Here is a 20,283-nt window from a genome sequence, read left to right on the forward strand (position 1 = left end):
TATGTATCCATTGCTCCATCATGCACATACATTTTAGAAGTAAAACAACAGGTGGGTTTTAGTTACAAGAGCATTAGCGAGGGTGGCACTGGATCAGTTAAGGAATTTGTTTCCTTAGCAACCTAAAAGCTATCTCTTCTTTCTCAAGCCACACATCCACAAATAGAGTCCTCCACCCAGCTCTCATCCTACTCAGGTAGTCATCTCAATCTAGTAATAAATGTTCACAGAAACACTAAAATCATGGCATCATAATCATCATCATCATCATTATCATCATCATCCCCTTACAGTTACAATCAGAGCTAGAGCCAGAAATAACAAAATTGCTTCCATATATTCAGACTGTACTCGGGCAGTTATTTGGACTGGCACGGTGCACAGTGGGTCATTAAATGCAAGAGGTGCCCTTCCCACTCGTTTGTTCTCGTCCCTCCAGGTTTGCAAAACTCATCCTGTACAATGTGTATATCCAATGTGTGCACCCATTTTTTCCCAGCCATATCTTATTTTTATTCTTTTTATCACCCCCCTCTATCCACACTCTCTTCTCTCCCTTGGTAGTGATTGATGGAGTTAGGCAACGGAGCACAGAGCAACGTGTGGCCAACAGTCCAGGACAGCCTGCATCTGAGAGAAAGAGAGCTGGAGTGGTGGTGGGAAAAGGAGGAGGGTGGGGATTAAACGAAGAGAGAGGTAAAAAGGAGGGAGGAAAGAGGAAGGGAAAAGGGATTCAGAGAGTGTGTGTGAGAAAGAGAAGGAGAGGGTGGAAGAGGGAGTGTATGAGAGAGAGAGGGGAGCTCAGCTGAAAGCCACAGACTTAATTCTATGCATCATTAAGCAGTCTCACTCAATGCAACATCCCCTATACATCATCCACGCTCAGTAAACACAACAATGACATTACATTAGCAACTGCAAATGAATTTTCTTTTTAGAAGGAAATTGAGAATACTTTTTTTCGCTCCCTCTCTTTTACCCTCTCTGGTGCTTGTGAAAAGCTTGAGCGAAAGCCATAAAATGAAGGGAGATATAAACAAAATAAAAACACGCACAATATTTCCTTTTTCTTTTCTGGCAGACATTCTCAGTTTGTCAGACAGAACAGAGCAAAAATTGGTGCATAAATACACACCTCTCTAATGCATTCTCCTGAAATGTATTTATAATATGATACAAACATCAACATAAACATTTTAATCATATTGCCACTGGAAACACGCATTATTTTTATTTAAACACAAGGTGTCTTTGGGGCTTGGAAACACTAAAGCTGTTTTTGTTGTTTTATCTTTCAAGATTTTTTTGCATTTTTATGAAGTTAGTGTTTACTAAATTAAAAAGTGCTGCACAATACCAGTTATTTCATACCTGAAGATCAGTTGTTGAATATTTACACTAGGCTAACTGCCATGTCTAGCTTTAGCTAATGAAGCCAACTGGCAAACTAACATTTGTTTGCTAATACACGTAAGCCCAACCATTGCCTGACAAGTGACAGGTCATAAGGTTGACATATTATCTGAGAATTAAAATCAAAATGTTATTTAATAACGATGTGAACTTACAAATACTGCAAATTAGAAAATGTTGTGCTAACGTTTGCTTTAATACTGTTACTTTAAATGTCAATTAGGCTAGTGTTAGCTTAATGAGAGACTTTCCTTCTTACTTTTATTAAACTAATAGCCTACTACTATAATGAACAGGTATTTTGTCTTACAGAAACAAAACAGATTCATTCCCATTTAAAAAAAAGTTTCTTTTAAGTTTAATATTTCTTTTCTCTTTAAAACTGTTATTTTACACTGATGCGTAATTAGCAACTCGTCCATGTGTCTTTTCATTGGCAAATACTCCTTAAAGGGTCTGTACATTGCAATATATATTTTTGTACTGTACATATAATTAACCAGTTTTGTTGTTATACCAAAGTTTAGTTAATCTGCATTCTCTGATACTGCATTATTTGTGAAAACATAGACAAAAACTTGGGAATTATTAAACATGTGGTGATAAATACAACAGTCGGTAGAGGAGCTAATAGAACATTTTTGGTATTAAGCTGAAAATAACCATTACTGACTAATTTGCCATGCTTGAAGATACCATCTTATATTAGGGGGAAGTGGAAGAAGACAGAGTAATTATTTCTGATTACCTGATCCAGGTAATCAGAAGTGGGTAGTGCAGAGTTAGTTAGTTAACAAACCAGACAGCAGCTGCAGGACCAGAGTTGGCTGGCTCTGCTAGATCATTGTTAAATTAAAGATAACCAGGTCTTTACAATTCTCTAAAATATGTCTGTTCTTTTGGTGTTTTTTGACATGTAACTCAAAAATTCTAAATTAGCTAAGACAGTGTTTGCTGCAACTGCGTTTATGAAAATCTCATGTTGAACCTTGCTAGTCGCCACTAAGAATAAAAATGTTTTCACAAAAGGCATTCATTAAGACATGAGGGATACCACAGAGTTTTACCTGTATTGGAACATATAAGTAAAGTCAAATAAATACTTGTGTTTTTATTGCACAAATTATGCCCTTTCCCCTAAACTAGTCAGGCTCTCAGGCCTGGGAAATCTATTAAGGCAATGCTATAGATCATCCCATCCACTGTGGCGTGTATATAAATCAGTCGGCTCATTTGAGGAATATTGAATCGGTTACAGTAAAGTAAGCCCCTGGATGGAGTCAAATGTAAAAATCCATGCATGTGTGAGGAGCTGTCAGCATGTGCTGTAATGACTGATGGCGCTGGTTCTCTCTTTGAGCGAGAGGTGATAAAAAGTCAAATTATGACTGCTGGGGAGGGATGAGAGTGTGGGGAAACAGAAACAGAGAAAACAGAATTGGACCAGATTATTTAAATGATAAGGACAGTCAGCCAACATGGGAGCATTTCAGGATGTTGGACAGTGTTATTTCCTCTCGGTGTAGTTTGGAATCAAGGGTCAGTGAGGGGTCAAGAGTATGACCTCTGACCTCATGCTAGCGAAGTGTGAGACACCAATCAATCAGTTATTGATTCACGTCTTTCACAGTTTACCTGTGTTATTATGTACTGGACATGATTGTTTTCCAATTGTGGTGATTTGAAGTGAATCAAATAACAAATCGTTACTGTAAAACAATATACTGGATATATTTTTAAAATTATTTACTCATCCACAAACAAAGACTTGAGAGTGTCTTTGTTTATTTAAAAAAAAAATCCAAAAACAAAGACTTTATTCATCAACATACTTAATGCACATTGAGCTAATACAAATGTTCTTTCATCATCAGAAGTAACAAAAATGATCAACAATTGTATTAAAAAAGTAAAATATTAAAATAATGAAAATTATGTGCAAAGGTTTTTGCAAAACTCCTCCTTGATGAATTATTTAAAGAATATCTGTAATAAATTTCTTATGAAAGAACATTTGTACTAACTAAATGTGCAATAAATGTTATGTTGTAACATAATGTATGTAATGTTTTGTTTTAGTGTTTTGCTATGTAAAAAAAGGGGGATTGAAGGTTTTGCACCCAGCTGTTTATCTGTGACATCCCTAATTCCTAATTCATGTGTGTAACGAAACATTAACAGACACTGTCAAATGTTTTTAAAAATAAGATTAAGTAAGATTTCCCTTGACTCATGCAAAGGTGTCCATGCAAAATGTATCAGGTATGGGTCTTGATTGTGAGATGCTGTTTAGGTAAATTGTCTGGAGGTTCCCATCACATATGATGGCCACAACAGGTGTAAAGTGATGAACTCATAGACCTGATCGAATATGCATCATAGCCTGACACAGGACACACAATCCCATATCCTCACACAATTAGACTTGGGTCAGATTTTCCTAAAAAAGTATTTTTTTGGTAGCATCTCACTGTATTACCACACAACCTCCCTTCTCCCTGCTTTCTGTCTCAGAAACATCAAACAGGGCTTCGGACCCCCTACCAAGCCAACCCCCACGTTGACCCTCGCTGGGGCCGACCCGCTTGAGGTGTGAACTCCTGTCCCCCAGCTGATAGAGCCTCCCAATCATTTTTATAGTCCCCATCCCTTGCTGTTTATGACTCTGCAGTTTGATTATAGTAAAGGGGGCTTGGAGAGGGAACACACACACATGCATCAAAGGAGCTATGAGAGGAATGTGGACATTTGTTGTTTTATCATCTAGTAACAGCACTTATCTGCTTAATCATAAAGGATTGGCCTGGGAATGAGGCAGGAGGGACACTGTGCTAACCAAACAAATGATCCCCAACACTTTAATTGTTGTTACAGCAATGGGCCAGATTCAGAGTGATTATAGCAAATTACGAAGGTACATGGGAGTTTTATGTGACGATAGAGCAGAAAAACTTTTTATGTTTACTTTGACATTAACATTAAATTCTGGCAAAAGAAGAACCGTTGTTGTTACTCTAAAGACACACCTCAGTGAACACTATTTATACTTCTCAGAATTAAAGTTCAGACTGAACATTACTATAATACAAAGTTTTAAAGGAATTTAACTATAAAGTACACGTTTAGATGCTTTATGTCCTATTAAGAGGATATGAAACATCATATAATACTGTAAATCAAGATTAACATTTTTCTCTAAACTTATTGGTGAAATTGGTGCAGCAATTATTGCCAATTATTATTTGTTTATTCATGAATGTATATTGAATTGACAAAAATGGGACATTATATTCATCACACTTTCTTTGGACTTCTCTGGGCCATCCCTGTTTAAAACAAGATTTTCCTTAATAATGTACTTTTTCCAGGCTAAACCACACATTAATATCAAGGTAATATTTTTGGAAAGTGCAAAACTGGCACGGTTTCCCCTCAAAAGACAGCATGTCTGTGAGCTGGCCACATAGCTTAAAGCACATGTGCACCTAAACCTCATTTGTCAACACTTGAATGGACAAGGCAGGAGAGCTTCTTCACTCTGAGAGACCTGGATACTCAGGAACCATATTTGATGGGACTCCATAAACTGGAGTTGAGTTTATAGTGTAGTTGTCTGGTTTATGACTGATTCAGACGTTGCATTCGCCTCTACATCTTATTCCTCATGACATAATTAAAACATTTTAAAACCTCTATCGGCTGTCATATTTACAGGACAAACGGTCCCAAAGATTGCCCTGAGTGCATCTCACTCTGTATTTCATGTATCTTTTACAGATCTATTTGAAGTAAAAAAAAGAAAGAAAAATCCTAAAACCCTGCACCAAAGTGAATGCGCCATATTACAGTGTGTGTGAGATACATTTAACTTTAATTAAGTCACAAAAGCTCTCTCAGGCTCTGTGAGTCAATCAGACTCTCTGCCCTTCGTTTCCCCTGTGTGGGAGGCCTGCGTACTGGCCTGAGTAGCTGGGAAAGTCCCATGATTTATGGCCTTTTGCAGGCCTGACTGCCTCTCACCTCACTGATGATAGAGCTGGAGTTAACTAGGACTGGTCTCTCCAATCCACTCTTATTTGGTAAATCCAATTTTATTCAATTGAGATTTAAAGGCACTTTACAGCCTTTGCCATCTGATTTACATGGAAGTGGTAGATACAGTTGTAAAGATTTATCTGACTATTTCAGTGTGTAATTGGAATTTTTTTTTTTTACAGTTTTGGTGATAATCACATGTATTAGATGCTAATGATTAAACAATCCAAAGGGAGAGTGGGGGCCTTTTATTGCCTGTCTCACATGGTAGATTTTCATTTCCTAATTCATTACTTTATTTATTTTATTTTTGATGAATGCGCCATAGAGCCTTGTAAAAGAATGCATTTGTAAAAGCTAATTAAAGAGAATGCTTAACTTAACAATGTAAGTTTTTTGTACAAGAAAATCTACTGTGGCTTAATATTTACCTTGGGACTCTTGACCGTGGTCAAGTATCCTAGAGTGCTGTATCAACAAAATTCAAATGTACTGTATAACAGAAAGCAAACTATCAAGTGAGACCAAAGCCCATGCTTAGCTGAATCATTATGAGGTCCATTTTGAGACTTTCTGCACTTGTTTCAGCCCCTACCAGAAAAATCAAGCAGCTCTGACATATTAAAATCAGCCAACCTTACATACGGGACACACACATGCACACACACCAGTAGCAGCAGCAGGGCAGTAACTCAAGGCCAAAAGAGGAGGTTTATTTTATCATAGGCAAAGGCGCCAAATCATGTTGCTATGAAGGGGGCTATATAAATGCAAATTGTATTGAAGAGCTATTAGTCCTGGAAAAGGTTTGTATGTAAATGCCCTATAGGACCACGGCGGAGCACTCGGCCAGGTCAGATTACTGGGGTTTGTGGCAAATGTGCTGCAAAAGACAAAATAGAAAAATAGACAGAAAATGCAATTGCCTTGTGTTAAATCATGGTGAACAAGGTGAGAAACTGAGTAATTGAATGGCAAATGTGTTTTTTTATGGTTTATTGTGTATGCAAGAAAGATGTGTTGAAGTCTGCTTCTGTGTCCATGTGCAGGTGTTCATGTTTTAGGGTCATTTTTTGCAAATTATAACATTTTTTCTGTATTAAAGAAAAACTGAGTATGACTATAAGCAGCTTAGCAGGAAAATAAGGTGTTTCTTCTGGCTCTTTTGATTGGTTGGGATAGTTTTATTGCTGTGTGCTGTTTGTAAAAGTCAAATTTAATACATTATTAGTTTAAATAAATCAACAAACAGGCTTTCTGTTGATTACTGCCTGCTTTGTGAATTGCCTTGAATAAGTTTGACATCTGGAAAATAAACTCCTAGGTTGGCAATAGAGTACTGAGTGAGAGAAAATATTGTGATTATAAATGAACAAATCAAATATGACACAAGATGCCACATCACTTATGGAAAGTAGAGGAATAAATAATTGGGTATTAGGTTGTGAGAGAAAACACTAACACAAGACCGCCCTCTAGCTTTCACTAGAAAGACTCACAGGCACACAAAATATTCTCAGTATCTACATAACATTTCAAGAGTATCACACAACAAAAAGTAGTGCGCAGAAACAGTACTTTTATTAAAATAGCCTATATACATTATATACATTTTAAGATATGTATTGACAGGTTTTATTTAGAAGTTAGAAGCATGGAATTTCTGTATTGACAGTTTCTAAATGATTCTCAAACTGCCTAGTGAAGACCGACTGATGTTAAAACTACAACACATTTCATCACCTTGTCCTGCACAAATAGCTGGAAATGTCAAATGTAAAGTGCAAATTCAGTTCTTCACAGATCTTTTCATTTCTTCCGTAACATTATATTTCTACAAACCCAGGTCATGCCATCCTGTGGGAAAAACAGACAATATGATAGTGCTGTTAAACTGATTTGAGGTTAAAAGCAATATTTTAAGACTGGCAGAAAGCAAAATAGGCAAAATAATACACAGTACACTCTGAGGTGTATGCATATTGTTTGTTTGCAGACAGTGTGTAGTGTATTAACCTGCACTCCTTCAGCAGTGATCGCTGAACAGGCCTGGACCTGCCACATGCGGTCCCGGATAGTGTGCAGATTGAGACTTTCTGCCAGCTCTGAGGCTGGAGTGGCGGTCATCAGGTCCTGCTTGTTGGCAAAGATTAGTAGCGGCACGGCAGCAAGCTTCTCCTCCTCCAGTAACTCGGCCAGCTCCTGGAGGGATAAAAACACATGGAAAACCAGTACTGATCATACTGACTTTTGGCTTTAAGGACCCTTTAAATTTATTTAAAAATATGCCCAAAAGGAGAATTTACAGACTGTAATCACTTTAAAATCAAACATCAAATTTTTATTTTACCATTTTTACTTGCACTACTATTGAGAAAAAAATAATCTCACCAAACTCGTTTCTTCAAACCTCTTTCTGTCTGAGCTGTCTATCACATAGATCTGTAAACAGGCAAACAAACAGAAGCCGTAATTATATAAAACAATAAACAGTGAGGACTATTTTCTGTGGATACTGAATTAATTCAATCCTGATAATGGGACCAAACAGAACCTACCAGCACATCTGTGTTCTCAAAATAGTTCCTCCAGTACGGGCGGATCTTGCGCTGACCTCCAATGTCCCAAACATTCAACTTGAAACCAGATGACTGTACACTTTTTATATTGAAGCCCTATCAAAAGATAACATATGTCCTTAATGTTTAAAGGTTAAAAATAAAAATAATTATCTATGTAAATATATAACAATGTAAAGGGAACCACTTTGTTTGCCTAAGCTGCCAGATGTGTGTTTGTGTGTGTATAATTGTACTTGTGTGGGGGTGATGTGGCTGATATCTTCAGCTGCCAGCTGTTTTAGCAGAGTGGTCTTGCCAGCATTGTCCAAACCTAACAACAGTAATCGCACCTCCTGTTCTGGAGACTGCTTCAGCCTCCGAAGAATGGACAGCAGACCCTGCAGGTGGATCAGAATACACATTAAAGGAGGTAAACTTCAATAGGACAGCAGTTTCCGAGGTGTCATAATAGGGAATAGCATTTTTTTCACTCTTTAGTCACAGAGTCATGGTTTTGGCTGAATCAGGTTAGAGCTCAAGCAAACAGCTGGCCAGCACCCGGTGCAACCTAAATGTTAAATGTTCTGCACTTATATAGCGCTTTTCTACCTATTGGCACTCAAAGCACTTTACACTGCTTCTTATTTACCCATTCACACTCACAATCAAACACACATTCATACACCGATGGGGGAGCTGCTATGCAGCTGGCCAACACTCATCGGGAGCAACTAAGGTGGGGTTCAGTGTCTTGCTCAAGGACACTTCGACATGTGACCAGAGGAGCCAGGGATTGAACCAACAACTGTGAGATTGGTGGACAACCGTTCTACCTTCCTGCGCCACAGTCGCCCCTGCACCAGGTATCAGAGGCCAGCCTGGTGGCCAAGGAACAACAAGCAGCATGTACTGGAGGTTGAACACCCTACAGAGGGAATCGTCTAGAACTTGCTGTTAGCCGCATGCAGTGACTAACACATGTAGTGGGCCAAAAGCACTAATCTGTTAGCCAAGATTAGACATGACTGGCTTGTGTCCCGAAGCTGATGAAAAAGGCTTTGTCCCAAGCTTTTTACCTGGCAATATGTTCTGGTATGGAAATGCTGTCAGTCCCCTCTGAGACTATAATATGTGTAGCCTACCACGTCCAAACTGGATCAGATCAGACACTAGACAGACTGACACATACAGTAAAAATTGGAGCATAAATTAGTTTTAATCTTTAAAAGTCATCTTAAAACTCACTTTTTTTCTTTCTACAATTAATAGTTTTTACACAGTTTTGATATTTTGACATCTCTATGCAAGCTCCTGCTTCAAAAAGTGCTATAAAAAGAAAATATTCCTTGTCTGCACATAAATTATTCTGATTTGTATATTTAAAAATGCCAAACCAGAAGTTTGAACATTGATTAAATGCAGAAATACACACAGATATCTTCTTGAACAACCTACATCTTTAACTTCAGTATTAATGTGTTGTTGCACACTAACAATGTCAGTTTTAAAAACTTACGCTGTAGGCGTATTCCCCGAGGTTAACGTCAGCCAGCTGTAGCTAACGCTCTACAGAAGTAAACAAATGTCCAGAAACAACTTATCTTTTATTGCAAATACACTGTAAAATTCCTGCCACGATTGAGAATCATGATAACTCACCATTTTTCCCTGAGGTGTTGTGGGCTCTGTCTAGGATGAGTGGATTAACTGACTATGCTGCTTTGAAGAACAGCTGTCAAGTTCAGTTGCCTCGGAAACGGTGACGTCAATGTAAACAACGTGACAGGTGTGCGTCAAGAGAACGAAGTCGAAAGAAACAAAAGTCTAAAATGCACCACGTTAATACTTACAAATAATGTGTATGCGTGTTTGTATGTATCTTTCTCTTGCTATTTGATCTAAATTGGGGCTGCAGCTTATGATTGTTTTCATCGGTTATATTTTTGAATTTGAAAATGTTTTTTACAGAATTTTGCACAGACAAAGCTGTGATCTGTAATTTTGTTTTGCTTCTCTCACTACCAAGCTATAACAATTACAAAGAAATTAAAGGAAATATAACGAATCCATATTTTATCAGCTACTTTTCAGTTTTTAATAATATTTGATGTCACTGAAATCAAACAATACTTAACTTCATCGACGTCCTTCTGCACGTAGTAATGTTGCGCACCGAACTTGAACCGACATTATGAGAAATCATGTGTTTTCATTGAGGCAGCCGCAGCGCCCTCTACAGCGATAGATTCGGGTTTCTGTTACCGCTAGTGGTGTTGGTGAGTCGAGGGGGGAAAAAACATAAACATGTCTGAGGGCTGCTGAAGGAGCAGCCTGCAGTCACCTCAACAAGTCGTCGAGTTGACCGACTGCTTTATGATTCTTATCCGGTTATCGGTCGACAACCCAGGAAGATGCCGCAGAAAGCACTGGGATCCATTGTAGGTCTTCTTTGTACCGGGACCTGTCTGGTGCAGGTAAGCAACCACTAGCGCTCCCCGGGTCGGCGGATGGTTCTAGTTGAGGCCGCGGCTCTCGGGCTGTACGAGGCCTTTTCACGATTGTTTTTTTGTCTCCACCACAAAGGAAACTGAGCAAGGTTCGTTACCGTATACCGATAATGACGTCAGTTAGTCAAAGTTTTCATTTTATCTTTGGCGAGATAACTTTTTAAAATAATACGTGTTTTTACTCGAAATGTCAGACGAATTTGTTTTATGACATCGGTTTTATAGTTTGAGCAAAGATTAACGTTAGCCGTTGCTAAATGCTTAAGGTTACCATTTATTCAGAGTTGATAGCCAACCAGTCAAGGAAGCCATCCTCACTTTGTCCGGTTCGTTTTACAGTTAAACAGCTTATTAGACATCCAACTTGCTTATGATTTGAACCTTCACGATGGCTCGTAAGCAGGCTAACATATAAATCAGTAACACTGTCATCTTATTTCATGCAGGTTGACCTCAGTTGCTGCAAACTAAAACAAGATGGCTTGTAATGAGCTAAATTAAACGCCGCGACTAAAACGTACTTTTTAAAAAAACAAATTAATTGTACTCAGAAATGTTCGGACCGCTGGTTTTACCAACTCTACTACTTTTTATAGATTTAATTTCGTGAAACAACACATAGTTTGGTCCGTGTTGTACTTAAATTTTGGTTTTGTGTGTTTCTGCCAGTGTAGATATGTGTGTCACATTACAGAAATTAGCACAGTAATAAGCAAATGCAACAAATTAAATGAAAGGTTAAAGGGATTCTGTAAAATCTGTTAGGAGCTTGCTATGTTTTCTCTTGCTAACTTGTGTCACACAGTATTGACTCAGACTTCCACTTTGTGCACCTTTTGTGTGTATTTAAGGGTAAGGAGTTCTGTTTTGGGGTAAACAATGAGCAGTACCGATGTGAGATGGGCTATTGTTGTGGAGAGACAGAGTGCTGTACCTACTACTATGAGCTGTGGTGTAAGTAGTATTGATTTTTTTTTTTTTAAATAACCCAACATCTCATTCAGAAAAATCTTACCTCCCACTGTATAGTATAGTACACTATAGTAATGATTTCTCACAGTAGTGTTTTAACAGGTTTGTTTCACTTTACTGTTAAATTAGGTCAACCACTGTAGTTGTTGAATGACCTTCAGTCTATTAAAGACCAGCTTGTTCTAGTATGTGAAACCCAAAACCTATTTAATGGCAGAAAGGAATGGTTGATTTATCATATGATGCCATATTTACTTTGCCTAAGTACGAGTTAACTGTTCAACTAACTCCACATCTTAGAATTCCTGCCTGTTTCAAATTAGGAGTCTGATAGAGCCCTGGTTCCCCAGAATACATACCTATTTTGATGAGAAGATTACATTTAGACTGTCCCCCTCTTAGGGTTCTGGCTGGTATGGACCCTCATCATCATGCTGAGCTGCTGCTGTGCCTACCGACATAGGAGGGTTAAAATGCGTCTGCAGCAGGAGCAACGTCAACGTGAGATCAGCCTCATGGCCTACCAGGGAGCCTCCACCTCCTTCATTTCCCCTCCGCCACCTAATCTAAGTGAGTAGTCTTTCTGTTTGCAGTAGCACCATTAAAGATACCTTAAATATTTATTTATTTGATTTTTTTTTTCATAACCTTTGATAACTTGCTGTTGTGTTATTATATAAGCCTAGCTATTCTGTAGACTTCATATTAGCAGTTTCAATGCTCAGTTTTATTTATTAGGGGAGTACCCAAACTTCAGACTAAAGATTTTGCTCAGTACAACCTCATTACAAAACCCACAAAATAAACACTTGGAGCAAGATATCTAAGCAAAATTTGAGGTAGCTAGTCCCGCTTTTTGTGAAGTAGCCCGAGTTTCCAGAGAGTTGGTTGTAACCTTAGGATTTTATTGATGATTTTTTTTTTCCAATGTTGCCATACTTTGCAAATGTATATGGCAGATCATGGTCTGGACATTGGCTGAACCTTGATATCATGTTCACTGATATCACAAACTAAAGAGGAACAAGGTGTGCACTTGTCAGACTCGCATTGAACCTGCTTGACTTAATGTCAAGAATGTTAAAACAACTTGTACTGTAAGCATGCACAGACAGTTAATCACACAGTGATACTCTGGCAACTTTTGCTTTTGTAGCTCTTGTCATAGTGGCATATCATGGGGAAACATTGTAATAAGTTTTTAACAATAACATACACAAGGTTTTGAGATATAACAATTCACTATAAGGAAAAACAGACATCAGGACATCACTGACTATTAGGTCAGGTTGGAACTATGGGACTATTTCCAATTTACAGTGCATTCAGAAAGTATTCACAGCACTTAACTTTTTCCACATTGTGTTACATTACAGCCTTATTACAAAATTGATTAAATTAATTATTTTCCTCAAAATTACACAAACTATACCCCATAATGACAACGTATTCACACCCTTTGCAGTGACACTCAAAATTGAGCTTTGGTGCATCCTGTTTCCACTGATTGTCCTTGAGATGTTTCTACAACTTAATTGGGTCCATCTGTGGGAAATTCAGTTGATTGGACATGATTTGGAAAGGTATAAACCTGTCTATATAAACTCCCACAGTTAACATTGCATGTCAAAGTACAAACCAAGGCATGAAGTCCAAGTAATTGTCTGTAGACCTCCACGAGAGGATTGTGTAGAGGTGCAGATCTGGGGAAGGGTACAGAAAAATGTCTGCAGCATTGAAGGTCCCAATGAGCACAGTGGACTCCATCATCTGCAAATAGAAGAAGTTTGAAACCCCCAGGACTTTTGCTACAGTGGGCTGCCCGGCCAAACTGGGTAATCGAGAGGGAGAGAAAGGCATTAGAAGGTGACCAAGAACACGATGATCAACCTGTGACAGTTTCAGCGTTTCTGTGTGGACAGATGAGTCCCTTCCAGAAGAAAAACCATCTCTGCAGCACTCCTCCAATCAGGCCTGTATAGTAGAGTGGCCAGACAGAAACCACTCCTCAGTGAAACGCACATGACAGCCCACCTGAAGGACTCTCAGACCATGAGAAAATAATTCTTTAGTCTGATGAAGAAAGGATTGAACTCTTTGGCCTGAATGCCAAGTGTCATGTTTGGAGGAAACCAAACACCGCTCATCACCTGACCAATACCATCTCTACAGTAAAGCATGGCGGTGGCAGCATAATGCTGTGGGGGATGTTTTTCCGAGAAAGGAACTGGGAAACTAGTCAGGACCAAGGGAAAGATGAATGCAGCAAAATGTACAGAGACATCCTTAATGAAAACCTGTTCCAGAGCGCTGTAGGCCTTCGACTGGGGCGAAGGTTTATCTTTCAACAGGAAAACGACCCTAAGCACACAGCCATGATAACAAAGGAGTGGCTATGGGACACATCTGTGAATGTCCTTTTGTGGACCAGCCACAGCCCAAACCCAATTGAACCCAATTAAACATCTCTGAAGAGATCTGAAAATGGCTGTGCACAAACGCTCCTCATCTACCCTGTTTCAGCTTGAGAGGTACTGCAAAGAAGAATGGGAGAAACTGCCTTTCACATTGTCATTATGTGGTATTGTTTGTAGAATTAATAGGAAAATAATTAATGTAATTCATTTTGGAATAAGGCTGTAAAGTAACAAAATGTGGAAAAAGTGAATATTACACACACACACACACACACACACACACACACACACGCGTAATTTGAAATTCTTCAATAAACATTCGATTATAACCTTGGTGGTTAATTGTGGTTGTTAATGTCCATCCTTTTAATTTGAGAGAAAAGTCAGTGTATTGGTATCTTAAAAGCTTCAGCTGCTAGTTTTTGTGTCAAAGAAGGGTTATACCACGCCACATTTAAATAATTAGCATGGGTGTAGGAGTTTTGAACCATGAATGCAGGTGTGCAACCAATCATTATATATCTAATATGGAAATTTTCATCCATTTTAGCGCTAAAACATTAAACCATCAATTATTTAAAATATATATTTATTTTCTTTTTTACACTACATAGATGTAAACTTTGATTTGTTGACCTTTTAGGATTCTGGAATGACTGCAAGCTTCCTGACTACGAAGAGGTGGTAGGTCACCCCCCAACGCCACCTCCTCCTTATTCTGAAAACCCTCCTGAAACTCATCCAACATGTCCTTTACAACTGAGCCAGCCACAGCCACCCGCTGCCTCAATGCCACAACCACTGCCTGAAACAGATGCAAGAGTGACTAGTCTCACCACAGGCTCATCCTCAGAACCGGATGCAGTTCCAGTGCTGATCCAAGCGGAGCGTCTTGATGAGGGGTCTGCGATGGCTTCGTTGATGGCAGAGGAGGAGGATGAGGAGCTAGTCACTAGGCGTCGGCATGTCACCGGCGACTCAGGGATTGAGGTGTGTGTTTGCCAGCTGGATGTAGACGAAAGCTCAGGGCTCGAGGAGGAAAGCGATGAAGAACACCGGATGTGCAAGGTCACCAGCGGAGACTGTTGCTCCGGGCACCAGCATCAGACATTTGGACAGAAGGAGCATGCATCTGAGTTACCCAGCCATACCACCAGCACCAGCACCACCACTGGAGATCATATGGTGTGAACCACAGCAAAACTAACCAGCAATCCAGTGAGGCTTTCGGCATCACACTGGGCAACATAAATCTCTCCATCATCATCACCACAGGGACTGTCTGTGTTTTAATTCTCTGAACTAACACACAGGCATGATGTTAAGATGATGATAACTAATTCTTAATGGCTCCTGATTAGGAAGATGATTAATGCATCGTGTGGACTCCTGGCTTATTTTTTTTGTCTTTGGTTTACCTTAGTGGGGAAACTAGCAGACACATGTTGATGCCCTGTTTGGCATGTGTTTTTTTTTTTTTTCTAGTGTGTTAAGCAGGAGAACATCATTGGATAAGTTAAGGGCAGCATTAATGATCAGATTTCTTACTCAAGCTAAACGATTATTTCCCTTGGTCCTTCCCGCTCCTTGAGCACTGCCTTTACATTTCCATCCCCTTGGTCACAACATGTCTGGCCATCTTTCTGTTTGACATTTACCTTGGAGGGATTTTTTTTCAATCCCAACTATGACTGAGCTGAAGAGCCAAGGGCAAACCTGTTTGTAACTTAGAATGATAATGGATTAACATATAGAAAACACAGTTTGTTTTCCCCAAGGTTTTGTGTGTTTGTGTGGGAGAGAGAGTTTGTGTGAGTGCTGTGTAGTCTAGGGCACAGCTGCATGGTGATGTCATCTTGTATCCTTCACACTCACACATTTACACAAACACTCAGGCACCAGTGATGGCAGCTGCCATACAAGGTGCTTGTCTGACCCAACGAGAGGAACTTGGGGTTCTGTGCCCAAGGACATTTTGACATGTAGCCAGGAGGAACTAGAAATCATGGTTCACTCTTGGTTCACACCAACTGAGCTACAACCACTTGTTTTGTCAGCCCCCGTCCTACCCCTGTTTTTCCAATTTGATATCCATATATTGGCCTCTGGTCAAATATGAGCATGACCCTAGGAAAGGTGGGGTCTGCTTCTTATCAGTTCTTAATTTTTTTGCATGTGCTCTTCAGTTTTTGACTGCATTCATTGCATATTAATAGCCAAGAGGGCAATACCACCAAATTATTTTTTTAAATCATCATTAAATAATAAAAAGCCTTGTATTGGCTCTATGTTTGCATGTTTGATTTACTGTACTACATCAAAATGTTCATAAAGAAAGATATAGTTGCTTCTTTTATTTCATAACTTGCTGTGCTTGAGTAAATGCCATAGATGTCATCATAAAACGCAACAAAGGCCCTGAGAGGCTGATAGTGTATGCTGGTGAGTGGGTGTTTATAAGTGTGTAGCATCTGGTTGAAATACTCTGCACTGAGGTGGATTATCAATAAAAAGCACTGGTATTTTGCATGAGGCATGAATTTCTGTGTTTATATTTGACTTAAATAGCATTTTCTAGAAGTCGTGTTACTTTCTTTGCGCATCTGATTGTCAGAATAGTAGTGGGCCAGTTTGGCTATTTGGCTGTCTACACAGATGTTGGGGTAGAGAATTGGACTGAAGTTTAGATGTCCTGTATCCAGTTTCATTGTGTTGATTTGATTGTGTTAGCCATGCTATACTGTTATGCAGTGCTGGTAGCTCTTCAGCTGGTGCTTCATTGGCTCATTGTGGCCCCTGTAGCTCTCGGCATTGTGATGGATTTACATTGGTATTTTCCATTGCAGCAGACAGCAAGTGCACTAACAAGTAGAGGTCGATGTAGCGCTGCTTACTGTCTAGTTGGTGTTGGCTGCAAAAGCTATTGTAACTAAGTGCATGCATGTTGTTTACCCAGTATGCTGTGCAGAATGTATCTAAGTGCAGTCATATTGGGAGTTGTAGGATAGGTAAACCACCGCAAAATAAAATTATATAGTTAGTTATTTGGCTTCAGTATAATATTTAATTCTACAACTTTTTCTCTGATGCTGTGTAAAAATGGGTGCAGTGTAAAAACTCAGGTCAGTAAATCTGCTTCACACACAAACACACAGTCACAAAATACTACTCCTAATTGGCCTTTATCCTCATCATGAAAAGGTGCAATAATATTGTACAGATCCCTGAACGGTCAGCTGTTTAAACCAGTTATCACCTTCTGAACTTCAAAGATTTGTCTGGCTTTTTATTTATTTACACATACCTCTTGAGGCCATTTTATTTTATTTTATTTTTTTCAGGTATTAAAATTGCTTGGCGTATGTCTTAATTTTCATCACTTTTTATACTCTGATAAGGACACATGTAAAAAGACATAACATTCAGTTCTGGACATAAATGCATATAAGTTTAGAGCCCATGCAGCTCCATGGCCTAATGGAAGTGTTTCTGATTTCCTACAAATAGCATAGCCTGAAGCTCTGTTCTGGTTGTGGTTGTGCTTATGTGTTCTGCTGTTTGAGCCAGAGCTCTTACTATTAAAAGTAGGAAAATAGCAAAAGAGGTGAACAAAAATGTGTTGATATAGAGTCAGACCAAAAGAATGAACTGCTGTCAGTGCCAGTAAAGTTCACTTAATAATCCAAGCTAAAAGTTTAAAGATCTTGTGGTGTGTTGTCAAACAAGTGCTTAAATATGGAGCCGTACTAAAATGACTTTTTCAGAAGAGCTATTACACTGAGAGCATGAATGCACACCCATTATTTGAGGTAATTCAAGACTTTGTTTTTTTATTTACCAACACACCTCAAACTGCCTTGCTGCATCTCTAGAGAGTAAATGTATTTGTTATAGAGCTGCAAATAAAAATATAGCCTCTGTATTTGAAAACGGATGCGCTACTGCCTTATTATAGTCAATTTTGTTAAGTGATTTTGTTCTGTTGTTTTCTTTGACTGGTAATATTTGTTGTTCACAGCGTGATTGCTTCAAATGATGCTTTTGTATCAATATAAAATTGCATCTGGGCTTGTTCCGAGAAAGTGTGCTCACAAAAGGATGTGGTTTTTAAACATTTTAAAGCCACACGATTTAAACGGTCACATTGTCTGTGTACTTACTTACATTAGTTTTATCTGAGAGGTGATCAGTTTGAATTTTAAATGGTGTCTCTGTAGTTAGTTGTGGCACTGATGGAATTTGTCAAGAGCAGATTGTTTAGTTTGTAAAATTAACTAACTTGAAAGCATGAGGAAAAAGATTAAAAATATTTTCATTTTTTTGTTTTCTGTGACTGTATTGTGATTTATCTATATATGTTTGGAGGATTAAAAACAACCTCCAAGGTGCATTTTTGCTTATTTGTATACATATATAGTCAAAATAACAGTGGCTAGGGGTTCTTTTTGTGCATCAGTGAATGGGAGCTCCATAGTTTTCATTGCCAAACAACTATGCCTCCCTGGTTTTAACGTGTTTACCGAGTTTAAGGGCTATAAAAGTCATCATCCAATAATTTTTTGATTTTATTTATATAATTTTTTTTTAAATATTCATTTAAAGTCACTCTTGCTCAGATCCACTGTTATGACTATGATGAGAAATTAGCAATGTGAACATGGTCGGTGTTTGGATTTTGATGTCTTTCAATGTTGTGATGAGGGTCGTGTTTAAGAATAGCTGATTGTATAAGACAGTGTATGTTTGTTTTATAGGCTATAAGATTGCCCTTCTGTTGTTTAGTAACCTCAGTCGAGGTGCATGATGCGACATCCCCCCAACCCCCCCCCGTCCAGTTGGAAATCAGTCTTTCTTATGTAACTAGTTGCATGTGTGCTTGCGACAAGAGTTTTTGCTTTGCTCCGTTGGCTCTTTGTGGATACCACACTCTACTAAGCTCTGTCTTGGTAACAGAAACTGTAGCCAACGCCGTAGCCGCTTTTCTCAGCCACACCATCCTGCATGTTAGACCCTTGAAAACAGGACAGCACATTAACTTATGCAGAAGTGTCGCTAAAAAATCAACCTAGGTAATACAATCACGAATTGCTGCCATCTCTGCTACACATTTTCACTGTTGTGTGCGTGTGTGTGTGTGTGTGTGTGGTTATGATGATGGCCTGTTTAGGTTGCAACTCTCAGGGTTATCTTGAACAAGCCAAGTTTTAAATCAATACATTTTTGACCCACCAGTCTCAAAAAGCCAAAGCAGTGGTTTCATGATTATTGTCTCCACATCACAAATCTCTGTAGAATATTGTACTTTGCTCAACTAGGCTATGCAAAAACATAAACCTACTGTTATATATATGCTGCAACTCATTTCTCACGTTCTGTTATTTGGCTGTGGGCACCAGTACAAGCAATATAACTCTCTGTACTTGTGGTACTGCACTGTACTGTAATCTACTTTGGTTGGTCTGTGTATTTACATTTGTTTAAGAAAATTTGCAAAAATATATACTTGTAATGCTACCACAATTATGTGAAGAGTATGTATGTCAGCTGACAGGCTTTAGTTTAAGAGCCATTATAGTTTATACTTTGTTTCCCTCTTCTTTGTTTTTTTCCTTACCGTTTCTTCAACCACTAACACTTTCCTACTTTAAGTTGTGTAAACCGAAGGAAAAGTTGAATATGTTTCTGTCATTGAATTAATTATTTTTTAATGTCTTTGATGCTTTTTCATCCCTGATTTTTGTTGCACTAATTCAATGTATTGGATTCCTCAATTTAAACAACTTTCTTCATTTTCCATCTTCATTTATTTTCACTAAGTAAATACTTAACTGCTGCCTTGTAATCCTCAGTTAATACAACTACAGCTCCTTCAATTTTACATTTTTTATATATCATACATATGAAAGACCTCAACATAGATCACAGCTTACATTAGAGCAGGACACATTAGGCCCATACAGAACTACCCCTCAAGACTTATATTAAGATTTATTAGTCGAGCAATTTTATGTTGTTCAAAGTTGAGTTGTGCCCTAGGTTGAGAAGGAAGCTGGTATCTACTAACACACACCAAACTCTATTCATTTTCCTGACAACATAAAACAAGCCAAAAGAGCAAGGTGGAAAAACTAAAAAAGTGAAAGCACTGAATGACAGATAAACATGAGTTGGTTTTGGTAAAAAGTCTGCTGTGTACTTCTTGGGTCATCATTTGTATTTTATTTTTTTAATAAAACATTGGCACTCAACAGACTTGAATGCTGCCATTCATTGACTTAAATGTCCTGAATTGCCTCAATACACTGAAAGTTTTAAAAGACTGATCATGAACTTTGTTCAGTAGACTTTATAAGAATGTATTTGAAAAAATATGGATAA

General features: G+C 38.5%; 2 protein-coding genes across 4 annotated transcripts; one reads left to right on the forward strand and one right to left on the reverse strand.

Annotated features, from left to right (window-relative positions):
* Window positions 1-7,015: 7,015 nt before the first annotated feature.
* LOC137103409 (ADP-ribosylation factor-like protein 3) lies at window positions 7,016-10,257 on the reverse strand. Of its 2 annotated transcripts, XM_067483724.1 has the most exons (6): window positions 9,669-10,257; window positions 8,264-8,407; window positions 8,007-8,123; window positions 7,840-7,890; window positions 7,465-7,650; window positions 7,016-7,305 (listed from the first exon to the last, which is right to left on the reverse strand). In XM_067483724.1, the coding sequence occupies exons 1-6, from the start codon at window positions 9,669-9,671 to the stop codon at window positions 7,258-7,260; spliced, it is 549 nt and encodes a 182-aa protein (XP_067339825.1). In that variant the 5' UTR covers window positions 9,672-10,257; the 3' UTR covers window positions 7,016-7,257. The 2 variants fall into 2 exon arrangements, with proteins under 2 accessions (XP_067339825.1, XP_067339824.1); XM_067483723.1 differs by lacking the exon at window positions 9,669-10,257 and having other exon boundaries at window positions 8,264-9,078.
* An 8-nt stretch (window positions 10,258-10,265) lies between these two features.
* On the forward strand, window positions 10,266-20,157 carry wbp1 (WW domain binding protein 1). Of its 2 annotated transcripts, none has more exons than XM_067483720.1 (4): window positions 10,266-10,483; window positions 11,368-11,470; window positions 11,891-12,058; window positions 14,549-20,157. In XM_067483720.1, the coding sequence occupies exons 1-4, from the start codon at window positions 10,421-10,423 to the stop codon at window positions 15,094-15,096; spliced, it is 882 nt and encodes a 293-aa protein (XP_067339821.1). In that variant the 5' UTR covers window positions 10,266-10,420; the 3' UTR covers window positions 15,097-20,157. The 2 variants fall into 2 exon arrangements, with proteins under 2 accessions (XP_067339821.1, XP_067339823.1); XM_067483722.1 differs by lacking the exon at window positions 10,266-10,483 and adding an exon at window positions 10,496-10,605.
* Window positions 20,158-20,283: the final 126 nt, after the last annotated feature.

Source organism: Channa argus, chromosome 18 (genome assembly GCF_033026475.1).
Source record: "Channa argus isolate prfri chromosome 18, Channa argus male v1.0, whole genome shotgun sequence".
NCBI lineage: Eukaryota > Metazoa > Chordata > Actinopteri > Anabantiformes > Channidae > Channa > Channa argus.

Coding starts and splice junctions, on each gene's coding strand:
- wbp1 (XM_067483720.1), top strand. CDS start 10,421: ATGCCGCAGAAAGCACTGGGATCCATTGTAGGTCTTCTTTGTACCGGG. Junction 10,484..11,367: donor CCGGGACCTGTCTGGTGCAG/GTAAGCAACCAC, acceptor TGTGTATTTAAG/GGTAAGGAGTTCTGTTTTGG. Junction 11,471..11,890: donor CTACTACTATGAGCTGTGGT/GTAAGTAGTATT, acceptor TCCCCCTCTTAG/GGTTCTGGCTGGTATGGACC.
- LOC137103409 (XM_067483723.1), bottom strand. CDS start 8,431: ATGTGTATTCTGATCCACCTGCAGGGTCTGCTGTCCATTCTTCGGAGG. Junction 7,891..8,006: donor TTGAGAACACAGATGTGCTG/GTAGGTTCTGTT, acceptor GCCTGTTTACAG/ATCTATGTGATAGACAGCTC. Junction 7,651..7,839: donor GGTTTGAAGAAACGAGTTTG/GTGAGATTATTT, acceptor TTATCCCTCCAG/GAGCTGGCCGAGTTACTGGA.